The sequence below is a fragment of the Hypomesus nipponensis genome, chromosome 5 (genome assembly GCF_054491055.1).
Source record: "Hypomesus nipponensis isolate SF chromosome 5, ASM5449105v1, whole genome shotgun sequence".
Taxonomy (NCBI): Eukaryota; Metazoa; Chordata; class Actinopteri; order Osmeriformes; family Osmeridae; genus Hypomesus; species Hypomesus nipponensis.
Window position 1 is genome coordinate 5,196,742 of NC_140365.1, and position 27,338 is coordinate 5,224,079.

The window sequence follows — 27,338 nt, forward strand, 5'->3', positions numbered from 1 at the left end:
CACACACACACACACACACACACACAAACCTTAAAAATATAAAGATCACCATTCACTAACATAATCAGTCAACCCCACCATATCGCATGGTCACAGCTAGCGTCAGGTACGCACACAGCATCAGCACCCTGGTCCTGAGACCACAGCACCAACCTGAGGGGCAGCCAGTAGCATAGAGGACTGCACACCTAGCTTTGGGCCAGCATCCCCACACACTGGCCCTCCTGTTCTCTGAGAGCCCACGGTCCCTGTGTGTCTGGCCTGTGGCACACAGGGAGCAGGCCTGAAAGGGTGTTTCTTCTCTCCAGAAATGAGTAGGCACGTCTTGGTAGCAAGCAGCAGTGAGTAGGTCACGGTCGACGCCTCGCCCCTTTGTCCATGTCCTCCTCAGGGGGAGGGGGGGGTGGGGGGGGGTGGGGACTGGATCACACCTCCTCGAAGAAGGCCATCTGGGCCATGTAGGCTGAGTTCCTCTGCCAGGAGAGAACAGGACGAGAAAGAAGAGAAAGAAGCTTTGAAGGACAGGGTATGCCTAGCGGGTAATACAGTAGCCCACCACTAAAACACACAAGCCGACTCTGAGGTGTCCCCTGCTCGCATATCTAAGTTTGAATCCGTTTCAGAGGTTACGGTCAGATATCCTTGGACGGTGACATGGAGTAATGACGGACATCTATAGAAGACAAACAAACAAACAAACAACACGCAGACGTACGTTGCTGTGGGGTATGTAGGGAGGCTCGGGGTGGTAGCCCCTGGCCTCACTGCGGAGGTTGTACCCGGCCGAATGCTGCTGCTGCTCCTCAAGCTTCAGAGACTCGATCTCTGACTTGAGCTCCTTCAGCTGGTCCTGCAGGTGCTTACTCTTCTCCATGTACTCTAGTCTGGGAGAGAGGGAGAGAGCGAGAGTAAAAATGTGACTGAGAAAGAGAGGAGGGGGGGGGGGGCAACGTGCGACAGAAGGCAAAAGGAAGGAATGCAGGGATGACCAACACGAGGCCACACACACACACCGCACCGTCATGCTGGACTCTCGAGAGACATGAGGGGCGAGCCGGCCCCCAGCTCACCTCTCCCTCTCTATCTCCATGGACAGCCTCTTCATGTCGGAGTCCTTGAAGTCCAGCCTCATGGACTCGGGCTCGTAGGCCAGGTCCCCCGTCTCAGGGGGAGGTGGCGGGGTGGAGTACGCTGCTATGAGCTGGAACACACACACGTCCAGGTAGAGTTCAACAGTGTTACGGGGTGGAAATTCAATCTACGCCAGGGTTCTCCAATCCTGGTCCTCAGGTGCCACTGTCCTGCATGTTTTAGATGTTTCCCCAGGTGTACTGGAGGCGGGGAAACATCTAAAATATGCAGGACAGGATTGGAGAACCCTGGTCTAGACTATATGCATGCTCCAATCCCAGTTGCTATGGCTACAGTGTGTGGGGGGGTTGGGTACCGGGTATGTGGTCTTGGTTATGTCCAGCAACTTTTGCTTGGCTCTCCTCTCAGCATCCTTCGCCTCGTTCAGATCCTGCTTCAAGTGGTCCGCCTCCTTCGACCTGGGGTAGCAAAAACAAGCCAATCAGAGGACAGCCCTTCTGAAACGAGGGGACAGGAGGGTGAAGGAGGGGAGGAGCTTTCTGCGGACCTCCTCTCAGACTGCTCCACCAGTTTGACGGCCAGCTGCTCGGCCTCTCTCATCTTCTGCTCCATGAGCCTCTTCTCCTCCTTGGTCTTGAGGGCGGTGACCTCCAGCCTCTGCCTCTCCTGCTCTGCATCGGCTGCCTTGTGGGCCAGCAGCTTGGCCTCCTCGGACGCGATGGTGGCTTTCTCCGCCAGCAGGTCGGCCGCCTCCTCCGAGCGCAGCTGGACAAGACACACCCACACACACACAAAGACACACACACAAAGACATGTTTTTCCTTTAGTGCTAATACTGGTGCCGGCCCTGGGGATCTGCTACTCTCCACCTCCGCTAGGATGACCGGCTCGTACCAGCGCCTCATTGGCCAACCGAGCCTCGTCCTGCAGCTGGAACAGCCGGCGCTCCATCTCGTCCTTCGCTCGCTCCGCCTCTTCCCTCATCTGCTTCTCCCGAGCCAGGATCTGACGCTCCACCTAGCGGCAGGGAAGCCAATCACAGATGGGAATCAGCCTTTGATAAACCGATCCAAACCAAATGAATAACCATGGGATAGACTCTCTGGCTGAGAGCTGACCTTTTTCCTGGCCTTTTCCTCTTTAGCCTGCGTCTTCATCTGCTGCACCTCGATGGAGTCCACCTTCCTCCTCCGCATGAAGAGGTCATGGTTACCAATGCAGAGCTGCAGAATCTGTACAGACACACACACGCACACAACTGTTTCTGCTGGTGTTTACCTACCACGGTGGACAAATCAGTTTGATGTTCAGATAACGTTGCCATGGAAAAATCGAGTCACCAATTTGTTGACTCTCAGCTGGGAGGAGTAGAATTTGAACACATCCATCTTCTTGTCCAGAGGCTTTATCGTGAACTGCAACAGGGGAGCACAGAGAGTTCAGCACGTGGCACGCAGACACAGCTGTTATGCATCTCCACTAATAGGATCTTACAGTTGAAATCCAGTACTAAACGAGAAGCTCACCTCTTTCTCGCTGTAGGAGATGTTGCGGATGCCGCTCCAGGTGAAGGACTTGTTGGGGTTCAGTTTGCTGTTGGGGCTGTAGATATGAAGACCTTGGGCTGCCACTCCCAGAAGCAGGTCTGTGTCCCTCTTGTTTTGCTACATGGCATCATTTGTTATTGGACCGCATTATGGATTTCCCATACCTTTACATTATTGGTCATTCAAGAACAAGGTACATAACAAACAACTGTGTTCTTACAAAGGCAACAAAAACTGCTGTTCGAGGACTTACAGTGATGGCAAAGTAGCTGACTCCATACATCTCCAAATCCTGAGCGATCTTCAGATAGTCCATCTCAGCCTCATCCCTGGTGACAGAAACACAGCCCTCAACATTCAACTCCTCACAGGTCCGTTTGTTTGGTTTCTCATGCTGGTTGAGCCTGTCGGTGAGAGCACTCGTACCTGGCGATGCCTCTGTGTTCAGCGTACCAGGCTGTGATCTTCTCCTCCCACATGTCTGCTGTCATCTGGTACTGCATCAGAACCTGCACACACCAAACACCATTCATGCACATGTAGCCGGTGTGTGGTGAAACTCACTTCTCAAGTATGTGACAGGCCACCCGCGTCAACGAATTGCTAGCTTTTTGTTGGCGTAGTTGGTAGTGGTGGCGCTTGGGAAGTCAGAGGTGGTGAGTTCGACTCCTGGTCGGAGTGGACAGTGCCTCTGACGGAACTTGCAAGACCACGTCTGTTACACACAGCTGACATTGGAAATGCCTCAGGCACCCACACACCCACACACACAACTTACACTTTTGGGCAGGAGCTCATCTTGGGCCAGGAACCCTGGCTTGTGGAAGTTTGGGTCATAGTCTCCATACTGTAGCAATAACAAAGGAAAGGTGTGTCAGCCTTGCACTGCCGTCTATAAACATCAGACACCGAGGACAACTGCAAACTTGAAATAACCACAGCTGCACCACTGCAGAATTTTTTTCTGCCAAGCGACAACTATGAATATGAATGACATAGTTAAAGAGATACAAATCAATGAGAAACATTGAAACAACAGTACCAATCTGGATGCAACACATAGTATGGTGAGGTTAGACTATCTTACCTTGGCCTGAACTGCATAGGATGCTAGGAGGACAGAGGCTTCAGGGGAACAGAATATCTCTTCATCTAAAATCTGTTTTTTCACCTGAGGAGAATCCAAGACAGGGAGTCAGTGTTGTGGAACACAGTGCAGCCATTAAACTTGAATAATGTCCTCAATAAATCTCTCTGACAAGAGCACAAATACTGAGCGAGACAAGAGAAATCTTAATACAAAAGAACACCTGGGCCATATTCAAAGTAATGAAGGAGTGGCTTCCTTAATAAAAAATGATTGATAGACAGTAGAAGGGGATGCTACCTGCAGAAAGAAGAGATGCTGAGTTATTTCCTGGACCAACTCCAGTTCCACCTTCTCTGGGAAAAACTTGGCCAGGAAATGAAACGTTATGGGCGAGTCCTTCGGAACCTCTTGATCTAGTACCTTAATAAAACAAACAAAGATTTGACGTTAACACACAGGTTTTATTTTGACTGTAAAACAATATATTTGGGGGGTCAGATGGCTGAGCGGTTAGGGAATTGGGCCATTAATCAGAAGGTTGCCAGTTTGATTCCCGCGCCAAAGTGAGATTGTGTCCTTGGGGAAGGCACTTCACCCTACTTGCCTCAAGGGGAATGTCCCTGTGCTTACTGTAAGTCGCTCTAGATGAGAGTGTCTGCTAAATGACTAAATGTAAATATTGCTGCTGATCCTGGTCACTCACCCGCTTCTCTGTCTTAAGCCAGGCATACGTGTCCTTGACCATGTACCTGAGCCCAAAGAACCAGGTTTCCCTCAAGCCCACAGTGCGACACACCAGATCAAACAAGTCTTTACCTTTCCACTTCACCTGAGAGCAGCGGACAAAAAGTGGAAAGAGAGCAAGAGAGGGACATTTATATTGATCGCTAACACTTTTGTTATGACACTGATGCAGTTTTTGGCTGAAACAACTAGACTATTACCTCACAGCTGAACTCCACTTCAGCATCCATAGTAATTACTTTAACCTTGAAAGTCTTTGGTTGTTTCTTTTTTAAGCCTAATATTGACATCTTGGCGTCTTGATTGTAGATGTGATACCTTTTGAAAACGCAACATAAAATCCATGATCACATTACCATAGTTCTTGTGGCAGCAAGACATTTTAACATCTACCAGTTAACGTTGTTTAACAACTAAAAACACAACTAAAACAACTAACAACTAAAAACACAGATACATGATGCTGTGTTATTGTGGAATTTGCAAAGTACTGTAGATACGTTTAGGCCTAACAATCAGCAACATTAAAAAAAATGTATATACAAAAGGACATTTGTCAGCTCATAAATTTGCTGTTGTATCTGTATTTGTATGTATGCTAGAACACTTCTTATTTATAATGATTAGCACACAATTGTGCAGGATAGCTAGCTGGAAATAGACAGCTAGCGTTAATCAGTAATGTAAGCTGACGAGTTGTGTGCTAGGCTTTCTTGCTCTGCTTCTAGCTACAACAGTTGGTAAACCGGAAGGAATGATCATCTAACAATACCTTAGAAAGTCGTTTTACTAGATGTAGTCCGTGTAGCGACCTGGAAAAAATAGTAAACTTTTTCGGGCCCAAGTCAGGACGGGCAGAAAAGGTCTGAGCCAATGGTTAGCAAGCTAGCAGGTAGCTAGCTAGACTAGCAAGCACTAGCTACCAAAATGCGATTAACCCTGCACTTTAAAACAAATCAAAAGCAAAGTAGAGGGATGAACAGAACTTTTTATAATCGTCCATAATGACAAACACGCCATTCAGAAAATTCAGATTCATGCGCTACGGGTGTCAGACTGGACGGTAAGCAGGTTGCTAGCTAGCTAACACACTGGCTAATGTAACGTGAGCTAGCTGGCATGTTTAGCCAAGACTTTCCAGAAACTATTGTTTTGACTCCAAAGTTGCTCACTCAGCACTCTACAGGTGGGAACGTGAATTACATTGGCAGTGGTTACAAATCCGGCGCGTGCGCTTTTACAAGATGAACATTGCACTAGCAGTGCAATGTATTGCTAATGCAACTGGCCACGACTCTGTAAACACAATTCAAATACGACAGTTCTCTAGAGTTGAAGAGTAATGTCAGATACCAGAACGTTTGCGGACGTGAAGAAAGTTATCTTATCTGCACACAGAAACACAGGAGCCGACGATAAAGTTGGCTTCTACGACAGATGGGCAGATAATTATGACCAGGTAATGTGTAAACCTAAAATATTTCCAACTATAAAAACACGCACGTAACATTACCTCCTGCGTTAAATTATTCACCACGACCTTGCCAATGGTAGCTGTATATAAACAAATTGAAAGTATGTGCTATGGTTCACTGTTCAGGAAAAGCTACACACAAAACAGCAAACCCTAGTGGCTGTCGTGGGTTACACTTGTGGAACCCCATACATTCCCAACAATTTAAACAAACGACGGAAAGCAATGTTGTCAATTTATGCCATGCGTGTAATTTCGTTGTAATTCCCGATTTTCTAGGATGTAGGTATTCTGGACTACCGAGCTCCAAATCTTGCTGCAAATTGCCTGTCCTCTACTTTCCATGGGGATCGAAAGGAGGCTGTGGTTTTGGATGTTGCTTGTGGTACTGGATTGGTCGCTGGACAGGAAAGAACACAACCGGACCCATAACCGAGTCAATAATCACAGAAATTGAAATGTGATCACGTTCAGATACTATCCTTAAATATTCATACGTCACAATAATGAATAACAAAAAGTCTCTTATATGTTTACTTGTAAACAGATGAAGAAGATGGGCTTTGGTCATTTTGTGGGTGTTGATGGGAGCAAAGGCATGTTGGAGCTGGCGAGTAATACAGGGCTTTATCAGGACCTCAGGCACTGCATGCTTGGAGTGGAGTCATTGCCTGTCCAGTCAGGTATCCTATGCTTTGAACTGTCAACTCCATGTAAATAGCAATTTATATTATTGATAATATATATATATTATTGATAATATATATATATATATATATATATATATATATATATATATATATATATATATATATATATATATATATATATATTATGAATGAATTAAGGTCAATACTGTGCTGGGATCCAAATGGTAATCCACTCACTTATCCTGTATTATCAGTCCTCAGTGTTTCTCATTAAATTCTTCTCTCACCATCTTCTCCTGTAGGTTCGTTTGATCTAGTTGTGATTGTCGGAGCTCTGAGTGTTGGTCAGGTACCTGTAGCTGTGGTGAGAGAGCTGTGCCAGGCTGCCAAACCAGGTAAAAGCTAATCTGTTTCAGTATAATGAATAAGGCTTGACAACTACTTAGACCTACAAAGATGAGCAAACCCACATACCTTATGCTACCTGTTCCAAGGGGGCTATGTTTGCATGACAACCAGAGGTAACCACGACAACGTGGATTACAAGGCATCCCTGGAGCGTGAGCTGGATCTCATGGAAGTGGAGGGGCTCTGGTGTCGAGTGATGGTCACAGAGGTTGAGAACTGGGAGAGAGCAGTATCCGATCAGGAGGATGGATACATACCTGGAGCAGTATACCTGTATCAGAGGTCACTAGGGCAACGGAGCACATCATCATCATCATCATCACCAAAGTGACAATGCATCTGCAGGACATATAAGAAGCTGTTTGTTTGTGCAGGAAAACAATTGTTTTTGTTGATTCTGTTGGTGTAATCCTCTATTTAGGTTTCTCCAGACCCTATTACCACAACGTCCTGTTTACCCCCTAGATTTGCAGTGCTGTCTGATCAAACTGTGGTACGAAGGTCTGGGGCAGTTGAGACAATGACAAGGCTAACCAGTCTTGACTGAAATATACGTCTAGAGTTGACGACTGTTTTTTTGTTGTTGTGATTTTACTGTAAATGTACCACTAGGTTGCAGTATTTACCCAGCAGTTAAGAATACCTTTGGGTCTTACTCTGAAAAGAGACAATATCAGGACAGAAGCAACTGAAAATCTTGGACAACCTCAATAGATGTGTCAGTCTTGTTTGCCTGTGACGTTGTTGCTAAATTTGGACTGGATCTTGACAGTCAATTGTCTGAGACTGTTTAACCTGACATCATCCTCCCCTCTGCCTGCTCATGTAGTGATCTCATCCCTGCTAGCCATGACTGATACACACACAAATACACAGACCAACATCATTCAATGTCATGTCAAGAACATATTATTTTCCCCCACACACACACAATTTAACTCTCTTCAGACACATACATACTGTTGTCATACATACACGGCACACTAAGTCAGTGCCACATCAATGTTTTGTAGATCTTTCATGGCATTCTTTGAACAACATGGTTCGAGAAGACTTGAACATTCTACCCAATAAACACAGAATATTTGTGTCCAATGTTCATGTATTATACTATTTTAATTGGAGAAGTTTTTTGATTCCTCTTTGATCATTATTTGTTAGTTTACGTAAATAAATTTAAAAATCCACCAAAAGAGCATAATTGATTTTCCTTTTAAAAATAATTGCATCTGGACCAGCAAACGCACTACGCTATTCTACACATGGAAAAATAATGATGCAGATGAAAGTATCACAGATGTTTCAATCAACAAATCCAGGAAAATCACATGGTCTAGACTAAGTGAAACTCAATTTAAATAATTCACAAACACACCTTGTTTCTGTTCTCTCTCACTGCCAGTCTGCCTGAGCTCACTCTCTGTCAAACCGGTTTATCTGGTGGCTTCTAAGTATGAATGGTGACGCTGGAGGTAATGGCTTTTTTCAGACCACATACAAACCAGAGAACGTCCATTTTCCTAACTATAACCAGTCCATAGCAGTGTCCATTTTACGATACAAAAACAAACAGAACCCTTTTGTTATATTTTTACTGTAAAAGTATCAAAGAGCTTTAACATAAATCTACAGCTACAACATCAACGTAACATATTTACATCAAATGACAAAAACGTTTGTGTTCATCTAAAATGTATTAAAAACTTATAGTAAAAAGCATGCAACCTCTTTCAGTGCAAAATAGACTAAATCCTTCATGTATTATAACAATCCACTCCATATGACAAGTGATCATAGAGAAAAAACAACATTGCATATTATTAGTGTTGCCTGAAAATGTAATCATACTTAAATGTCTCTGAGTGTGTGTTTGTGTGCACGTGTGTGCCTATGCTCTCATATGTATGTTTTTCCTGCATTTAAAGATGACGATTCCTGAAGATTAGACTTGGCTGACTCTGCAAAACTCTCCTCAGACACAACTTGTTTCAGCTGCTCAGACTTTGTAGACACCACTTCACTCAGCTCTGACCTACTGGAATCTAGTCTTTGCATCTGAGACTTTGTGGACGGTGCCTTACTCCCTCCTGACCCCCAAGACCCTAGCGGGACGTCCTGTCCAGCCACAGAAGGTGCTACCGCCCAGGGAGGCTGCTTGTACATCAGTCCCCTGGTCGGAGACATTGTGGGGGGTCTCCTGCTGCGCTGTGAGGCTGCCTGGCTGGATCCTCCAGTGGATGAGCGGACCACAAGGTAACGCACTGAGGGGCTCTTGTCTTCCTCGTCATCCTTCCGGGGTAAGGAGGTGAAGATGAATAACCCCCCTCCCAAGATGAGGAGGATGGCTGCTCCAAAGCCCATGTACAGACACGCCCCCAACTCCCTCCTCTCCGTGTCCGTGGCGACGCTGTAGAACTGTTGGACAACCGTTCCGGCCGTCCAGGACGTAGGGATCAGACACAGCAGCCCGGTCACCGCTAACGTGACTCCTGCCGCCAAGGAAACCTTGACCTTAGCCTTGCCCGCTGCTTCATCCAGGAAGCGAGTGCATTTCCCACCGACGAAGGCCAATAGGAGTCCGACGGCGCCGATGACGATAGCGAATGAGATGAGGGCGCGGGCGGCCTGCAGGTCGGAGCTTAAAGCCAGCATGGAGTCGTAGGGCTTACACTGGACATGACCCGTGCTCTGGCTCGCACACGTCATCCAGATGCCCTCCCAGATAATTACCGCAGTGATTATGTTGCTGCCCACGAAGGCTGTGACCCGCCAGAAGGGAAGCACACTGGTGACAATGACCAGGGCCCAGCCCAGCAGGCTCAGGGCACTGGCCACCATTTGCGTCCCTAGAGAGGCCATGGTGGAACAGGTTGCTTGGCTCTGTCTGCACCTTCTGGTCCTGTTTTGTGTCTCTTAGGCTGTAAGAGGACCTGCTGGTCCAGCCCTGGCTCCTGTTCCTCACTCAAGTCGACGTGCCAGTTGTCTGGTCAGCTTTGTTTTGTTCCAATCTCACCACGCCTGTCAACATATCATCAGTGTACAATTAATGACCTTCGTCCTTCTCTATGCACTCATCTAATGCTACCTGATTGCAGGTGTGCACCTGCATTGCCTACCGGTATCTGTTTACTGACAGCATTCCCTGCTCACTCTCCTTTGCTCTCTCTCTCTCTCTCTCTCTCTCTCTCTCTCTCTCTCTCTCTCTCTCTCTCTCTCTCTCTCTCTCTCTCTCTCTCTCTCTCTCTCTCTCTCTCTCTCTCTCTCTCTCTCTCTCTCTCTCTCTCTCTCTCTCTCTCTCTCTCTCTCTCTCTCTGTCCCTTTCTCTTTTCCTCGCTTGCTCGCTCTCTCCCTCTCGTTCCCCTCTACTTATTTTTGTCTCCGTATTTTTCTCACCTGTAGTGGTCTAGGTATACTACACCTTTCTAGTGAGAGAGAGAAAGAGCGAGATGGTGGGAGGGTCAGGGCTAACTGTGTGTGTCTCTGACAGCTGTGACATCATCACCTTCTGACTCAGTTAAGCAAGATTCTTGGAAAACTTGTCATTGTTTTGTAGACACGAAGAGGCAGCATTTCTTATTATCAAAATCTAATAAAATCTTTGCATAGAAATTTGAAAAAAGTTCGATATTAAAGCCCATAGGTGGGCTAATACACTGATCTTGCTGTCTTTTTAATAGAGGATTAATTTTTAGTGTGGATTTCAATTTTCGTTTCGAAGTGTAGTATCATGATAGTGTGTGTGTGGGTGTTTCTGTTTGTTTGTGTGTGTGTATGTCTGTGTGTGTGTGTGTGTGTGTGTAATAAGATATTCTGAGAAGTCCATTTATTCAAACAAAAGAGGATTCTCTGTGAAACCAGTTTGAAACCGTATACCCCCACACCATCCTCCCTGTTGAATATCCCTTTTCAGCTTTACAACCCCGTCGTTTTTTTATCCCATTCTTCTCTGATGTTTTGATGTAAGGAGACCTTGTGTGTGGAAAAACTCAGTCTATTCAATAATGTCTCCTTTCATAAGAAAGCCTTTCAACAACAAACACATTTCTAACTGAACATGACAGTGTTTATGTTGTATTTGAGGTGATCTATATCTTCTCAGCTGGGCATGAAAAGAGAAGCCACCATGTTTATACTGAAAACAGAGTCAACAATGTAACTTTTTAAAAGATAAACATTCTGTTTCAATTTTCCTTACCTGTGTTTAGCCCGCACACATAGATATAGGTATGTTGGTAAGTAATGAATGATGCTGTGCAAAAATCTGTATAAACTTGTTCTGTTACACTCACACAGATTCACACATACCTTATAGTGACATTGTTCTTGCAGTGTGTCACATGTCTTAGTTACATGACCTGTTCGTACAGATTCCTTCATGTGTAAATACTCATAAATAGCCAAATGACTTCCTTTGGTATTTGTCACAGATTGGTGAGGCTTCATAAACTCAGACACAACAAAATACAGTAAATTAATATGTAAGCTTAGGTCTGTCTTTCATAAACATTTATTTGCAGTAATGATGTCTGTGTTTTAATAAAGCAGCATATGATATGCCATGTTGAGTATTTTACAGAAAATAGACACAGAAAAACAAGCAGTACGTCCACCAATATAAAATACAGACCACTGATGAAGTGTTTGTCTGATTCATGAACTACTATTTTAATTTTTGCAACTTCCTTGGAACAAGTTCCACAAAGAATGTAAAAACATACCACACATGATTCCACTCAAATACACACAAACTCACATTTACATAGACAACTTTGTCCGTTAGACAATTTAAAAGAAAGACCCCAAGTAGTGAGTAAGCCGGAACTCTTCCCCACAGTGAATCCCTCCAATCTGTTACCTACATTCTTTCTTGCAACTGATTTATTCCTCACACATAGGCTTTGGTACTGGGAGAAGAACTGGCTTTGCTGTACTTTACATTGTATTCATTCTCATCTCTGGGGGGGCAGGCGCTGCACAGGAGCGCTCCACCCAGGAGAAGAAGTCCCGCGGCCCCCCAGCCGATGTAGAGAGAGGCCCCCAGCTCCCTCTTCTGACCACTGGAAAGTAAGGGGTTGTAGAAGTCCCGGATGATCGTATTGGCTGTCCAACACACGGGAACCAAAACCAGTAGCCCTGCGATGAGAAAGAGAATGCCACTGCTTACGGCCACCTTGGATTTGGCTATCTCGTCTTCCACAAAATTGGTGCACTTCCCCCCTGCGATGCCCAGCAGGATCCCAAACACGCCAGCGATGATGGCCACGATGGTCAGTGCCCTGGCCGCCTGCAGGTCCTTAGGCAAAGCGAGGAGGGAGTCGTAGATCTTGCATTGCATCTGGCCCGTACTCTGGGTGATACAGTTCATCCACAAGCCTTCCCAGACCACCTGTGAAGTGACGATGTTGGCCCCGATGAAAGCAGTGACCTTCCAGGTGGGGAGAGCACAGATGATTATGCTTCCCAGGAAGCCAATGACGGCCAAGGATAGACCCAGAATCTGTTTCCCTGACGATACCATGTTGAGGATCTACAGATGTTTTTGCTGGTGACTTGTTGTATCGTCCTCCTAGTCCAAAGGTGAGATTGACAATGCCTCACTCCTGCGTACAGTATACACAGTCATAGGTTTTGTTGTGTAAGTTGTTGAAATATGGGCAAGGGTTTTTTCCATCGCTCTCCGTCTGCAAAACTGGTTTCTTATGTTAACTAACCTTGCAACATTACTGACAAGATTTCCCCCTTACTCATACACAGTCAGGTAAAAACACACACAAATATCCATGTGTTAGTCAATGAAAACTAGGCAGTTTCAGTTTAATCAGAAACATATTAATCAAACACTGTACTTTAAACTATTGCAGTGTCTTCTGATTTTACTTATGACAAAATCACAAGTTATTGGCTACATCACTATACAGTAAAACGTCTGCTATACATTGTCATATCTTCAAAAATTAATTGTTATAAATTAACTGTATACATATGTACTGGATCAGTTTGTCATCAAAATCCTCTCATGTATCAATACAAATAGCTAACTTACATGATAGTTTATGCAGGTTTATTTATTACAAATAAATATTGTACCGTGAGGAGGCCCACGCTATGTGGAGGGCTGAGCCTATCTCCCTCCTCAGGATGCTACAAAGAAGTCACAGTAAGGAAATGCAGCATGCTTAGATCACACATATTACAGTGGGTTACTATGACATGATTTCAAAAGAGAAAGTCAATTGATCAAATATGTAAATTTTACACAAGTATTATACATTTCATGAACATCTTATCCCAAGATCCCTTTGTAAATCTTGACATGCCCCCATGACATGCAGTTTAATCAAGCTAATTGTTTACGTTGATGGCCTGTCATGGTGCCACACATACAGAGGGCTGAGTGTGCAAAGCAAACAACCACAGGCATCTGCTAATCCAGTGTTCATCTAAAATCCCCATGGTCCTTCGGCGATTTCCTGCGTCTTAGCAGGGAAATGAGCTGCACAGCATCCCCCCTCCGATGATGAGGAGAGCTCCAGACACCCATCCAACATAGATGGAGGCCCCCAGCTCCCCTTTGCGACCATCGGTGACAAGGGGGTTGTAGAATCCAGTGATAATGGAATGGGCCGACCAGCAGACAGGAATTTCACACAGGACCCCGGCTGCTATGAAAACCACACCTGCCGCAATGCCAATCTTGGACTTCCGTGGCGAGTCATAACTCAGGAAGTTGGTGCAGTTGGCCCCGACTACAGTCAGACAGATTGCAACCACGCCGACACCAATGGAGAAACAGATGAGAGCTCTGGAAGCCTGCAAGTCCTGGGGCAAGGCTAGGAGGGAGTCGTAGACCTTGCATTGCATGTGGCCTGTACTCTGCAGGACACAGTTCATCCATAAACCTTCCCAAAAGACCTGGGCTGTGATAATGTTGGCTCCAATAAAGGCAGTCACCTTCCACATGGGCAGGGCACAGATGAGGATGGTGCCCAGGAAACCAATGAAGGCCAAGGTGAAGGAGAGAATCTGTCTACCCATTCCTTCTAAAAGTTTGAGTCAATTATTCAACTACAAAACGACATGATTCACAAAAACACTGACCCCACTTACCGATAACACAGCGTTATTTCCAAAAAGAAAATTCTAAAAGTCCGTGGGAGCATTACGCGAACTGTTCTGTTTTCTTCCTTTTTTACACTGCAGGTATTGAAGGAATGGGAGGAGACTTGACTGTTCAGAGACTCAGGTTTCCTGCTTGTCCTGATTCTTTTTGCACAGCGACGGGGCGTGTTTACACAAATTAATGGTAAATGCAACCTCCCAGGAAAACAATTCTCCCCTATTCCAATATTTCTGGGGATTGAAACGAGCGGCTACAGTGACGCAACCATGTGCACGTAATTCTAAACGCACCGCATTATCAAGAGTACAAAAACTCAAACACGCTGCATTATAGAAAAGTAAAATTTATTAAAACAATACCATGAAATACTTTCAGATTAAAACATTTTAAAATCCATGGTTTACTTTGGGTTGAACGAGTAGTGAGAAATCTCACTAATTAACCCTTTACTGCAGAACCGTTGAGTTCCATCTCAAACGTAGGCGCCTCCGTTCGCTGCAGATCGCGGTGCTGAATATTTGGCGGTGTATCGTCCCTCCTCGTTCTTAGGACACTGGCAGCAGAGCAGCGCGCCACCGATTAGCATGAGACCAGCTGAGCCCCAACCGATGAACAGTGATGCCCCCAGCTCCCTCCGCTGGGCGTCAAGCATCATGGGGTTGTAAAAATCCCTGATGACGGTGTTGGCTGACCAGGACACAGGAATTAAGACCAGTACCCCTGCGACGATGAACACGACTCCTGCAGCAATGGCAACTTTAGCTTTTGCATCCTCATCTTCAATGCAGTTGGTGCACTTCCCGCCAGCCATGGCGAGGAAGATCCCCATGAAGGCCACCAGAATGGAGATAACGACCAAAGCTCTAGCTGCCTGCAGGTCCTGGGGCAAGGCCAGCATGGAGTCGTAGACCTTACACTGCATCTGGCCTGTACTCTGCTGCACACAGTTCATCCACAGACCCTCCCAGAAGATCTGTGCGGTCACAATGTTGTTCCCAATGAAGGCTGTCACTTTCCACAAGGGTAGAGCGCAGATGACGACATCTCCTATCCAACCGATAATTGCCAGGGTGATGCCCAGGAGTTGGAACCCAGCGTTGGCCATAATGGTAGTTTGACTGAAAACTTGAATACAAAACGAAATCAACACCCGACAGTGGTGAGCAACAGGGAACACAATGACAACAATTGGGACACTGTTATATATGGCCTACCCACGTCTTCGGGAGTAATCAGTTCTATTGAGAACACCTGCGAGGACACTAATTAGAGATGAGGAAACACAAAGCTAGTTGCAGTGACACGCTTTTCATTTATTTTTAATTTTATACAAGGTATTGGCTACAAAATAGTAGGCCTACTACCTGTAATAGGCTCTCAAGTCATAAATACAACAAAATAAAACTAATAATGGTCCCACATTTTCCAACAATTGACAAGCTATTTGCAGGTTTAGAACACAATTAACGTTTTAGGACAATGCATTTGTGGACATACAATTAAGATTTTGAGTCGAATTTGTGTGAAATCCGATGGTTGTGGGAGGTTTACGGGAAAAAAACAGCAACAATTCTCCCCTATTCCAATATTTCTGGGCATTGAAACGAGCGGCTACAATCTTGCGCACCGCATTATCAGGGTAGTTTCGTTAAAGTTCAAGATTATGTCTTTTATTGTCAGATGCACAGAACAACAGTCATACTGGGCACTGAAATTCTTGGGACAATACAACTCAAAGCAACCTGGCATAACATAAGTACTCACAACATAAATTACACATGATAAGCAAAGTATAATAAATCTCCTAAATATACAATACAGTATACTAAACCTCTAATACACAACCTATACCAACCTTAGACCTATACTAACCTAAAGAAAAGTGGGGTAACAATTAGTGCAATATTGCTGATAGTGCAACCATTAGCTGAAAGTGACAATGTGTAAAGTGGCTAGTGAGAAAGTGGCGAGTGTATCAGTGTCCATACAGAAGCCTGATGGCCCTTGGGAAAAAACTTTTTATCCAGTCTACGTGTGTGAGACTGTGCTTCAGTATCGCCTGCCAGAGGGCAACGGGGTAAAAAGACTGAAGGATGGGTGGTAACAGTCTCTTAGAATCCTGCCAACTTTCCTGGGGCATCGTGTGCGGTAGGCGTCCTGTAGGGCTGGGAGCTTCCTGCCAATGATGGAACTCAGCAGACTTGACCATACTGCGTAGGACCTTGCGGTCCCTGTCTATGCAGCTCCCATACCACACTGTGAAGCAACCAGTCAGTATACTCTCTATAGTGCATCTGTAGAAGTTCTTGAGGATGACAGTCCATGCCAAACTTCAGTCTCCTCAGGAAGGCATTTCCGGGCCGCTTTTACCGTGTCCGTGAGCAGACCAGTTTAAATCATTGCTGATGTTCACCCTGAGAAATCTAAAGCAGCTGACCTTTTCCACTTTGGATCCATTGGTGTAAGGGTGCATGCTCATCCTCCTGCCCCTCCTAGAATCCACAATCTCCCTAATCTTGCTGACATTAAAAGGCTATGATCCTGAGACCATGTTAGGGTATCAACCTCCTCTCTGTAGGCTGACTGTCAGATGAGGCCCACAATGGTTGTGTCGTCAGAAAACTTGAGGTTGGAACTGTGCTTTGCTGCATAGTCATGTGAACCAGGAGAACAGGAGCGCTGAGCACACAGCCCTGGGGGGGGGGGGGCTGTCTGTGTTGGTAATCAGTGTGGATGAGGTGTGGTCACCGATTCTCACCACCTGTGGCCTCCACGTCAGGAACTTGAAGATGCACTTGCATAGGGAGGTGCCTAGTCCCAGGTCCAAAAGCTTGGAGACAGGCAAAAGGGGAGGTATTGAATGCTGAGCTGAAATCAATGAACGGCATCGTCACAGACATATTCCCTTTGTTACATTTTTTGCACGCTAATCTTCTAAACGCACTGCATTACAAAAAGACAACGCTGCATTATAGAAAAGTAACATTTATTGAACCAACACAATTAAATACAATACATATAGATTAAAACATTTTAAAATCCATGGTTTACTTTGGGTTGAACGAGTAGTGAGAAATCTCACTAATTAACCCTTTACTGCAGAACCGTTGAGTTCCATCTCAAACGTAGGCGCCTCCGTTCGCTGCAGATCGCGGTGCTGAATATTTGGCGGTGTATCGTCCCTCCTCGTTCTTAGGACACTGGCAGCAGAGCAGCGCGCCACCGATTAGCATGAGACCAGCTGAGCCCCAACCGATGAACAGTGATGCCCCCAGCTCCCTCCGCTGGGCGTCAAGCATCATGGGGTTGTAAAAATCCCTGATGACGGTGTTGGCTGACCAGGACACAGGAATTAAGACCAGTACCCCTGCGACGATGAACACGACTCCTGCAGCAATGGCAACTTTAGCTTTTGCATCCTCATCTTCAATGCAGTTGGTGCACTTCCCGCCAGCCATGGCGAGGAAGATCCCCATGAAGGCCACCAGAATGGAGATAACGACCAAAGCTCTAGCTGCCTGCAGGTCCTGGGGCAAGGCCAGCATGGAGTCGTAGACCTTACACTGCATCTGGCCTGTACTCTGCTGCACACAGTTCATCCACAGACCCTCCCAGAAGATCTGTGCGGTCACAATGTTGTTCCCAATGAAGGCTGTCACTTTCCACAAGGGTAGAGCGCAGATGACGACATCTCCTATCCAACCGATAATTGCCAGGGTGATGCCCAGGAGTTGGAACCCAGCGTTGGCCATAATGGTAGTTTGACTGAAAACTTGAATACAAAACGAAATCAACACCCGACAGTGGTGAGCAACAGGGAACACAATGACAACAATTGGGACACTGTTATATATGGCCTACCCACGTCTTCGGGAGTAATCAGTTCTATTGAGAACACCTGCGAGGACACTAATTAGAGATGAGGAAACACAAAGCTAGTTGCAGTGACACGCTTTTCATTTATTTTTAATTTTATACAAGGTATTGGCTACAAAATAGTAGGCCTACTACCTGTAATAGGCTCTCAAGTCATAAATACAACAAAATAAAACTAATAATGGTCCCACATTTTCCAACAATTGACAAGCTATTTGCAGGTTTAGAACACAATTAACGTTTTAGGACAATGCATTTGTGGACATACAATTAAGATTTTGAGTCGAATTTGTGTGAAATCCGATGGTTGTGGGAGGTTTACGGGAAAAAAACAGCAACAATTCTCCCCTATTCCAATATTTCTGGGCATTGAAACGAGCGGCTACAATCTTGCGCACCGCATTATCAGGGTAGTTTCGTTAAAGTTCAAGATTATGTCTTTTATTGTCAGATGCACAGAACAACAGTCATACTGGGCACTGAAATTCTTGGGACAATACAACTCAAAGCAACCTGGCATAACATAAGTACTCACAACATAAATTACACATGATAAGCAAAGTATAATAAATCTCCTAAATATACAATACAGTATACTAAACCTCTAATACACAACCTATACCAACCTTAGACCTATACTAACCTAAAGAAAAGTGGGGTAACAATTAGTGCAATATTGCTGATAGTGCAACCATTAGCTGAAAGTGACAATGTGTAAAGTGGCTAGTGAGAAAGTGGCGAGTGTATCAGTGTCCATACAGAAGCCTGATGGCCCTTGGGAAAAAACTTTTTATCCAGTCTACGTGTGTGAGACTGTGCTTCAGTATCGCCTGCCAGAGGGCAACGGGGTAAAAAGACTGAAGGATGGGTGGTAACAGTCTCTTAGAATCCTGCCAACTTTCCTGGGGCATCGTGTGCGGTAGGCGTCCTGTAGGGCTGGGAGCTTCCTGCCAATGATGGAACTCAGCAGACTTGACCATACTGCGTAGGACCTTGCGGTCCCTGTCTATGCAGCTCCCATACCACACTGTGAAGCAACCAGTCAGTATACTCTCTATAGTGCATCTGTAGAAGTTCTTGAGGATGACAGTCCATGCCAAACTTCAGTCTCCTCAGGAAGGCATTTCCGGGCCGCTTTTACCGTGTCCGTGAGCAGACCAGTTTAAATCATTGCTGATGTTCACCCTGAGAAATCTAAAGCAGCTGACCTTTTCCACTTTGGATCCATTGGTGTAAGGGTGCATGCTCATCCTCCTGCCCCTCCTAGAATCCACAATCTCCCTAATCTTGCTGACATTAAAAGGCTATGATCCTGAGACCATGTTAGGGTATCAACCTCCTCTCTGTAGGCTGACTGTCAGATGAGGCCCACAATGGTTGTGTCGTCAGAAAACTTGAGGTTGGAACTGTGCTTTGCTGCATAGTCATGTGAACCAGGAGAACAGGAGCGCTGAGCACACAGCCCTGGGGGGGGGGGGGCTGTCTGTGTTGGTAATCAGTGTGGATGAGGTGTGGTCACCGATTCTCACCACCTGTGGCCTCCACGTCAGGAACTTGAAGATGCACTTGCATAGGGAGGTGCCTAGTCCCAGGTCCAAAAGCTTGGAGACAGGCAAAAGGGGAGGTATTGAATGCTGAGCTGAAATCAATGAACGGCATCGTCACAGACATATTCCCTTTGTTACATTTTTTGCACGCTAATCTTCTAAACGCACTGCATTACAAAAAGACAACGCTGCATTATAGAAAAGTAACATTTATTGAACCAACACAATTAAATACAATACATATAGATTAAAACATTTTAAAATCCATGGTTTACTTTGGGTTGAACGAGTAGTGAGAAATCTCACTAATTAACCCTTTACTGCAGAACCGTTGAGTTCCATCTCAAACGTAGGCGCCTCCGTTCGCTGCAGATCGCGGTGCTGAATATTTGGCGGTGTATCGTCCCTCCTCGTTCTTAGGACACTGGCAGCAGAGCAGCGCGCCACCGATTAGCATGAGACCAGCTGAGCCCCAACCGATGAACAGTGATGCCCCCAGCTCCCTCCGCTGGGCGTCAAGCATCATGGGGTTGTAAAAATCCCTGATGACGGTGTTGGCTGACCAGGACACAGGAATTAAGACCAGTACCCCTGCGACGATGAACACGACTCCTGCAGCAATGGCAACTTTAGCTTTTGCATCCTCATCTTCAATGCAGTTGGTGCACTTCCCGCCAGCCATGGCGAGGAAGATCCCCATGAAGGCCACCAGAATGGAGATAACGACCAAAGCTCTAGCTGCCTGCAGGTCCTGGGGCAAGGCCAGCATGGAGTCGTAGACCTTACACTGCATCTGGCCTGTACTCTGCTGCACACAGTTCATCCACAGACCCTCCCAGAAGATCTGTGCGGTCACAATGTTGTTCCCAATGAAGGCTGTCACTTTCCACATGGGTAGCGCACAGATGACGACATCTCCTATCCAACCGATAATTGCCAGGGCGATGCCCAGGAGTTGGAACCCAGCGTTGGCCATAATGGTAGTTTGCCTGAAAACTTGAATACAAAATGAAATCAACACCCGACAGTGGTAAGCAACAGTGACGCTTAATGAACACGATTGGGAGAGTGTTATATATGGCCTACCCACGTGTTCGGGAGTAATTAGTTCTATTGAGAACACCTGCGAGGACACTAATTAGAGATGAGGAAACACAAAGCTTGGTGCACCATCACGCTTTTTACAAAGTATTGGCTACAAAATAGCAGGCCCACTTCATAGGCTATCACAGATCATAAGTAAGGCCTAATGAATGGACATTTTGTTGGGAAACAAAATGGAACTAATAATGGTCCCCCATTTTCCAACAATCAACATGCTAATTGCCAGTTTAGAATACAATTAGCGTTTGTGGCACAATTGTGGAGATCCAATCATGATTTTAAGTCGAATTTGTCGAACAGTGAGCACAACTGTGTTTTATATTAGCCACATAAACAAGAGATAAACAAAAAGAGTGAAAACACAGAAGAGTAGGGTAGTAACTGTTGCAACTAGGCTACATCTTTATCTGGACATGAGCCTTGCACATTCCTGTGCTTCTTTGTTGGATTTCACCATAGATCACAGCTGTCGGTGTGAAATCCGGGGGTTGTGGGAGGTTTATGGGAAACTTGATGGATGCGATCTCCTAGGAACGAAGTCAAAAAGCATTCCTGAAGGGGGGGCTTACAGGGGGTTGACTTTATAAAGCTATCCAGCGCATGGGGCCTTATTCTGCGCGCTCTTGAAGGTTGAAATCAAAAGACTGGGGCAGCAGTTAGACAGCGATGGCATCTTTAGGGCTGCAGATTCTGGGAGTCGGGCTTGCAGTTCTCGGCTGGATTGGAAACATCCTTATTTGCATCCTGCCCATGTGGAAAGTATCGGCGTTCATCGGCAACAATATAGTGGTGGCGCAGACCATCTGGGAAGGACTGTGGATGACGTGCGTAGTGCAGAGCACGGGGCAGATGCAGTGTAAAGTCTACGACTCTCTCCTATCTTTACCTCCGGACCTACAGGCTGCCCGGGCCATGGTGGTTATTGCTATTCTGGTCTCTCTGTTCGGCGTGCTACTGTCGGTGGTCGGGGGTAAATGCACCACCTGCATTGGGGATCAAGTTGCCAAGGCCCGGGTCATTATCTCCGCGGGTGTTTTCTTCATTTTGAGTGGGTCATTGTGTCTAGTCACGGTGTGCCTGCCTGCCAATGCTATCATAAAGGACTTCTACAACCCCATGATCGCAGATGTGCAGAGGAGAGAGCTCGGTGCGTCCTTGTACATAGGATGGGGTGCATCCGCGATGCTGCTTATCGGAGGCGCGCTTCTGTGCTGTCAGTGTCCATCGAAGGGGGACCGTTATGGAGCAAAGTACACCGCACCGAAGTCCACTGCGTCAGGGAAAGAATTTGTGTGATTTTCTTTTTGTCTTAATTTTTGACGAATTGAGAAAAACATGTTTTAAATTTGTTGGATCCCATGTGAATGTTATGCGAAATATTTGTTGCAGTTTTTGAGTAAACTAGACTAGCCGTTACATTTTCTGAACAATATGAGCTAGTTCTGTTTTTCTTTTCTCTGGAATTTTAGTTTTGGGCAGCAGTAGCACTTACAGACAACTTAAGCACTTAAGCGCTTGTGTTAGCTATCGTTTATTTTTATACTAAATAAAAGCCTTTGATCAGCCTTTTATAAGAACATAGTTTTCTATGTGTTCCTTATACAGTGAAAATACCGTATGGACAGTTTACTCATGTTTACTCAAACATGAGTAAGCCACATAACATTTTATATATGGTATAAGCACATAAAGGCAAGCACGAACATGTATGGTGAAAACAAAAGTTGTGATGGCAAGCCAGTCACCTGACTATACATTACATTTGCATAAGGAACAGATGCGCACTCAGGAGACAATGCGTTTCTCAGCAACATGTTTCCATGCGACGGACTGTGTTGTCTCAGAATGTGACATCTATTTTATTCAAAGCAGAGACTTTAAATTATAGTTTGGTCACTTGGATTAACTAGGCCAAGAGCCCAACAGTTAAGAGAACTTCTTCTGAAGAAATCCTAGAGCAACTTTCTTTTGTCAGCTGAATAACAGAAACACAACTTCAGCCCAAATAGTGTGCAGAATAAAACAATTACAATAACAAAAGCCAAGACATATTCACCATTATTTATTGAAATTTCAAACAACAGATTTGTGCAGAAAATACATGTATAGCCAACATCTGCAGTATACCAGGAACATGAAAAGGATGAGTACACACAATTTAGTTAGGCCCATCATGCTTTTTTTCACGGTAAATATGAGAAAACCTAATTGTTCTAATTGAAAGTGTGATTATTTAAGAGCATATAGTTGGGTAAGTTGTTATATTTCATAAGTCACATCATATTTGTCATACAATGCATTTCATGGGTTGGAACAGTCAAATCATTAACTGCAAATGTACATTCCCCACTACTAATCAATGAGTTGCACATCAAATACTATTGTGCAGTCTAAGAAGAACCTTATGAGCAGTGCAGTTAGTACATACACCTCTCCACACATTACATTGAACATGTCAGGATCTGTAATCCATAGAGACTCATTCAAACATAGTTCATGGGAAAGGAGGCTGCTCTAACCGGGGCGAATTTGGTTCCTCCGTGCGTTTGATTTTCCTTGGGGGGGCAGGTCTGGCAGAGCAACCCCCCTCCCAGCAGCAGGAGTCCTGCGGATCCCCACCCTATATAGAGCGCTGCGCCCAGCTCTCTCCTCTGAGCCTCTATCAACAGAGGGTTGTAGAAGTCTCGAATGACCGCATGGGCAGACCATGACACAGGGATGATGATGAGGAAAGCACAGATGATGAAGATGACCCCGGAGACAATGCAAGCTTTGGCTTTGGCGCTCTTGTCCTCTATGCAATTGGTGCACTTCCCTCCGGCGATGGCCATCAAGACTCCAAACACTCCAACCATCACTGAGATGATGACCATGGCTCTGGCTGCCTGAAGGTCCGGAGGCAGGGCCAACATGGAGTCGTAGATCTTACACTGCATCTGGCCTGTGCTCTGGACCACACAGGTCATCCACAGACCTTCCCAGATCACCTGGGCGGTGACTATGTTGGCTCCTACAAAGGCAGTGACTCTCCACATGGGCATAGCGCAGGTGATGATGGTGCCCAGCCAGCCGACCAAGGCTAGAAGCACACCCATGATCTGAAGGCCTTGGGATGCCATGCTGTTCCTTGCTGTTGCTGCTCAGAGACGAGTAAATTTATTTAGGGCACTTGCTTGAGTCTCCACCGAACAGATAATTATGAACAATGTGGATCGAGTAGACTTCAGTCAAGGAAACCTCTGAAGTTTTCTCAGTCTCTCACACAGACAACAGATGGAGGCTGTTGTTTGTTCCTTTTCCGTCAGACTGGACTGATAGAGGTTGTTCCTCCTGGGTTGGGATCCTGAGGGTTTGTGGCTGAGATGTCTTGTTATTGAGCTGCATACTTTTGAGGGTGGGGTTTCTGTGCTCCTAAAAAAGAGGGGAGGGCTGACATTGGATACCCTTGTTTTCCCTCTCGTGTTATTGTTCTCTGTGGCATAACTGAGAGAACATCAACATCGTTCTCTGACTTAGGGTTCTGCTCAGTGTCTGTTAGAAACACCCACACACACAGCACAAGTGTAAAAACAGAACACACACATACAATGCTGCTTCAAAGGCATCAAAAACATGGATCTCATTAGCCTGTTTATGGAACTCTATGTTAGCACAAACTGAGGTTACTGTTATACAGTTAGAAGCGTCAGCTGTACCATTTTTGTGCTGCAGGGGGCAAAATACGACAACTGAGGAGCTAACCTCATTTAAGCACCTTCACCTGAACACCTGTTCAGGGGCAGGCCTGCTTTTGCTCCTACCTCTTCAGTTCAAATAATGGAGACACCCCTGGGGCTAAGTGCCGTTGCAAAGTGAATCAGTGAATGTCAGTGAATTTGTGTAGTGGATTTTAGTCTTAGTAGGCCGACACCCTACTTGTTTAGAGACAAATAACAAGTTCCCCACAGTGAAAATAAAAGGAACAGAGACAGTAAACCTTCATTAGTTGCATTCTTGCACAGTTGCTTATTCCAATCCTTTTATAGTTGACAGATTGACAGTTGACACTGAGCGTAATTTCAATAGTGTTGATTGCACTAGTATACTTCAGGCCAATTCATGTTCTTTATAAGTGACCTATAAATCATCATCTACATGACGGTGAATCCTTCACATCCCAATTGTCCAACCGACATAAGGCTTCTTAACAATGGACATATGTACGGAACAGTAACTTTGTATTAATTTATTTAGTTTGCGTCTTGTGCAATGTTTTGTTGAATGTTTTTAGTTCACACTGTGCGAACACAGACGGTATCTGCCACAGCCAAATGATAGGTGTCTGCCACATTTCAAACCCGCCATAAACAAATGTCTAATTGACTGCATATACATTGTACATAACAGCAACTATATGCTGTTTCCAGTATGCAATATGGTGCAATTCAAAACACCTCTATTGATCACCGTTTTGTACCCAAACCGGTTTGAAGCCAAGCAACAAGCCGTTGCTCCGTTGGACTGCCACACCTAGACCTGATCTGGAAGAAAAGAAAATTGATCCCTCTCAAGTTCTCATGCACTTGTGGCAAACAGGGCCTTGGTTTCTTATAAAATCCTATTACACGACAGTATCTGGTAATGCTGATACAGTTGGGGATTCGATTCTTTTACTCAACAATCTCAAATAATTGATATTCATAAACACTTTCAAACGGAATCACAAACACATCCACATATAAAAATAAAAAGTATTTATTAATAGTTGTGTGTTGTAAAAAGAAAACAGTCCTCATAAGGTAAGATTACACATTTAGGATAAACAGTGAAAAGTACAAAACACAGAAACATTTATTTACATACACACCTTACAAAATGTCAAATATAATAATATACCAGTACATAACTGAAGACAAAACATTCAGTTCTTTTTTTTTTTAGGCGTGGCTCCTGTAACTTTTACTCAACCCACAAACTCAGAGTTTTTCATTGCAAAGCTCCCCTAAAAATACATCCCCCTATCAAGCAGTGTTGGGCTTGACTGCCTCAATACACAGTTCTGCCTGATCTCAGCTGTACACAAAGACAGACCTCAGTAGTCTTGGTCCGTTCACACATAGTCCTTTCCAGATGCAGGTGCTGAGCTCTCAGACCTGGGTCCTGCCCTGGGAGCCGCCTTATATCTGGCATTGTAGGACATCTTATCCTCTTTGGGAGGGCAGTTGCAGCACAGTAGGCCCCCTCCGATGAGCATGAGCGCGGCAGCCCCCCACCCAATGTAGAGCGCGGCCCCGAGCTCTCTCTTCTGGGAGCTGACCAGGAGCGGGTTGTAGAAGTCCTGGATGACGGTGTTGGCTGTCCAGCAGACGGGGATCAGACAGAGCACCCCGGCCACAATGAACGTCACTCCGGAGGCCACGCCCACTTTAGCCTTGGACGCCTCGTCTTCAACGCAGTTGGTGCACTTCCCTCCAGCCACGGACAGCAGGATGCCCATGATGCCCACCACGATGGAGAGGATGGTCAGGGCTCTCGCCGCCTGGAGGTCAGAGCTGAGGGCCAGCATGGAGTCGTAGATTTTGCACTGCATCTGGCCTGTGCTCTGCACCACACAGTTCATCCAGATGCCTTCCCAGATGGTCTGCGAGGTGACGATGTTGCTGCCGATGAAGGCTGACACTCGCCACATGGGCATGGCGCACACTACTATGGCTCCAATCCAGCCTATGATTCCCAGGGCTGTACCCAGCATCTGCATCCCAGCGGACACCATCTTAGATTAGTTGTTGTTTCTTTGTTTTGGTTAAAATCAAGTCCAGTCGGTCTGTGTCCTTTATCTTCTCTCTCTTTCTCTCTTGTGACGTAAGCCTGGCAGTTCTTTGTCTCCTTCACTGTGAGCTGAAAAAAATGTGTACTTTTGTGGATGTGTTTGCTTCTCTTGTCTGTCTACAAATGGGGGAGGACTAATAGAGCAGGTACTTATGGCCTCTTCTGATAAGGGGAGGGACTTTGAGGAAAAACACCTCACAACCACCAACCTGCTAGTCAAGTATCACCCCTCCCTGCCTCTGCCTCCTTCTCGCTCACCCTCCCCCACCTGTCACCCTCAGTCCTATTATTCATTAACAGGACAAGACATTTTCATACTCTTTTCATGTACTTTTTAGCTTTTGTAACACATCGAATGAGTATGTTCTCCTTTCAGTTAAAAAGTTTTCATTAAAATTTAATTTATAAAGGTAACATTACTGTCCTCTTTAATCTACCTCTCCCTGCCCCTCCCCCATCTGTATGGTCTCAGTTGGTGGGCGGGGGTTGAGTGGTTGGGGGTTAGACTAGCAGAAACTGACTTCCAAATTCCAGTGACTCAGACGACTACCATATCATGCCAAATATGGTCACGTCCTTTGTGATGTCATATTTCACACTTTTGTAACAGTGATGCACAGTTTCCCTATACTCATTAGGGACTGTATTAGAATAATGGTTACACATGCTTGTGGAGTATTATCGATCAAAACCCAGCAAAATTTAAGTTGAAAACCTCGATTTTATTGTGACAGGACAGATACAATGTAGTATGTTATCCACAGTTTTATGCAAAGAGACTGGATAACAAAATATTTTAGCCAATGTCTATGTTTATCTAAAGGTACATGTTGAGAGCGATCATGGCCACCTTTAAAATGGAGCTGGTGGAAGAGAGG

At 45.4% G+C, this 27,338-nt stretch overlaps 11 protein-coding genes across 13 annotated transcripts; 2 read left to right on the top strand and 9 right to left on the bottom strand.

The window, feature by feature from the left end:
- Window positions 1–396: 396 nt before the first annotated feature.
- nf2b (NF2, moesin-ezrin-radixin like (MERLIN) tumor suppressor b) lies at window positions 397–6,185 on the bottom strand. Of its 3 annotated transcripts, XM_084697511.1 has the most exons (18): window positions 5,987–6,185; window positions 5,246–5,285; window positions 4,674–4,791; window positions 4,433–4,558; window positions 4,027–4,149; window positions 3,727–3,810; window positions 3,418–3,486; window positions 3,066–3,148; window positions 2,893–2,968; window positions 2,619–2,756; window positions 2,433–2,507; window positions 2,211–2,324; window positions 1,987–2,109; window positions 1,640–1,857; window positions 1,448–1,550; window positions 1,071–1,201; window positions 716–884; window positions 397–473 (listed from the first exon to the last, which is right to left on the bottom strand). In XM_084697511.1, the coding sequence occupies exons 3-18, from the start codon at window positions 4,761–4,763 to the stop codon at window positions 426–428; spliced, it is 1,770 nt and encodes a 589-aa protein (XP_084553637.1). In that variant the 5' UTR covers window positions 4,764–4,791; window positions 5,246–5,285; window positions 5,987–6,185; the 3' UTR covers window positions 397–425. The 3 variants fall into 3 exon arrangements, with proteins under 3 accessions (XP_084553637.1, XP_084553636.1, XP_084553638.1); XM_084697510.1 differs by lacking the exon at window positions 5,987–6,185 and having other exon boundaries at window positions 5,246–5,616; XM_084697512.1 differs by lacking the exons at window positions 397–473; window positions 5,987–6,185 and having other exon boundaries at window positions 779–884; window positions 1,019–1,201; window positions 5,246–5,615.
- Window positions 5,664–8,100, top strand: mettl27 (methyltransferase like 27). Its single transcript, XM_084697514.1, has 5 exons — window positions 5,664–5,932; window positions 6,227–6,351; window positions 6,491–6,630; window positions 6,900–6,992; window positions 7,092–8,100. Exons 1-5 carry the CDS (start codon window positions 5,816–5,818, stop codon window positions 7,334–7,336), a joined length of 720 nt encoding a protein of 239 aa, XP_084553640.1. The 5' UTR covers window positions 5,664–5,815; the 3' UTR covers window positions 7,337–8,100.
- Window positions 7,892–9,983, bottom strand: LOC146288027 (claudin-4-like). Its single transcript, XM_084697513.1, has one exon. It carries the CDS (start codon window positions 9,862–9,864, stop codon window positions 8,902–8,904), a length of 963 nt encoding a protein of 320 aa, XP_084553639.1. The 5' UTR covers window positions 9,865–9,983; the 3' UTR covers window positions 7,892–8,901.
- Window positions 9,984–11,537: 1,554 nt separating this feature from the next.
- Window positions 11,538–12,544, bottom strand: LOC146288028 (claudin-4-like). The gene has a single exon (XM_084697522.1). It carries the CDS (start codon window positions 12,521–12,523, stop codon window positions 11,891–11,893), a length of 633 nt encoding a protein of 210 aa, XP_084553648.1. The 5' UTR covers window positions 12,524–12,544; the 3' UTR covers window positions 11,538–11,890.
- Window positions 12,545–13,450: 906 nt separating this feature from the next.
- Window positions 13,451–14,188, bottom strand: LOC146288029 (claudin-like protein ZF-A89). The gene has a single exon (XM_084697524.1). The coding sequence runs from the start codon at window positions 14,038–14,040 to the stop codon at window positions 13,483–13,485; it is 558 nt and encodes a 185-aa protein (XP_084553650.1). The 5' UTR covers window positions 14,041–14,188; the 3' UTR covers window positions 13,451–13,482.
- A 264-nt stretch (window positions 14,189–14,452) lies between these two features.
- Window positions 14,453–15,304, bottom strand: LOC146288030 (claudin-like protein ZF-A89). The gene has a single exon (XM_084697520.1). It carries the CDS (start codon window positions 15,228–15,230, stop codon window positions 14,598–14,600), a length of 633 nt encoding a protein of 210 aa, XP_084553646.1. The 5' UTR covers window positions 15,231–15,304; the 3' UTR covers window positions 14,453–14,597.
- Window positions 15,305–17,094: 1,790 nt separating this feature from the next.
- LOC146288031 (claudin-like protein ZF-A89) lies at window positions 17,095–17,951 on the bottom strand. The gene has a single exon (XM_084697519.1). It carries the CDS (start codon window positions 17,875–17,877, stop codon window positions 17,245–17,247), a length of 633 nt encoding a protein of 210 aa, XP_084553645.1. The 5' UTR covers window positions 17,878–17,951; the 3' UTR covers window positions 17,095–17,244.
- A 1,790-nt stretch (window positions 17,952–19,741) lies between these two features.
- On the bottom strand, window positions 19,742–20,583 carry LOC146288032 (claudin-like protein ZF-A89). The gene has a single exon (XM_084697521.1). The coding sequence runs from the start codon at window positions 20,522–20,524 to the stop codon at window positions 19,892–19,894; it is 633 nt and encodes a 210-aa protein (XP_084553647.1). The 5' UTR covers window positions 20,525–20,583; the 3' UTR covers window positions 19,742–19,891.
- Window positions 20,584–20,944: 361 nt separating this feature from the next.
- Window positions 20,945–22,217, top strand: LOC146288033 (claudin-like protein ZF-A89). The gene has a single exon (XM_084697523.1). The coding sequence runs from the start codon at window positions 21,319–21,321 to the stop codon at window positions 21,946–21,948; it is 630 nt and encodes a 209-aa protein (XP_084553649.1). The 5' UTR covers window positions 20,945–21,318; the 3' UTR covers window positions 21,949–22,217.
- A 465-nt stretch (window positions 22,218–22,682) lies between these two features.
- LOC146288034 (claudin-4-like) lies at window positions 22,683–23,990 on the bottom strand. The gene has a single exon (XM_084697518.1). The coding sequence runs from the start codon at window positions 23,769–23,771 to the stop codon at window positions 23,136–23,138; it is 636 nt and encodes a 211-aa protein (XP_084553644.1). The 5' UTR covers window positions 23,772–23,990; the 3' UTR covers window positions 22,683–23,135.
- Window positions 23,991–25,370: 1,380 nt separating this feature from the next.
- LOC146288035 (claudin-4-like) lies at window positions 25,371–26,573 on the bottom strand. The gene has a single exon (XM_084697516.1). It carries the CDS (start codon window positions 26,402–26,404, stop codon window positions 25,742–25,744), a length of 663 nt encoding a protein of 220 aa, XP_084553642.1. The 5' UTR covers window positions 26,405–26,573; the 3' UTR covers window positions 25,371–25,741.
- Window positions 26,574–27,338: the final 765 nt, after the last annotated feature.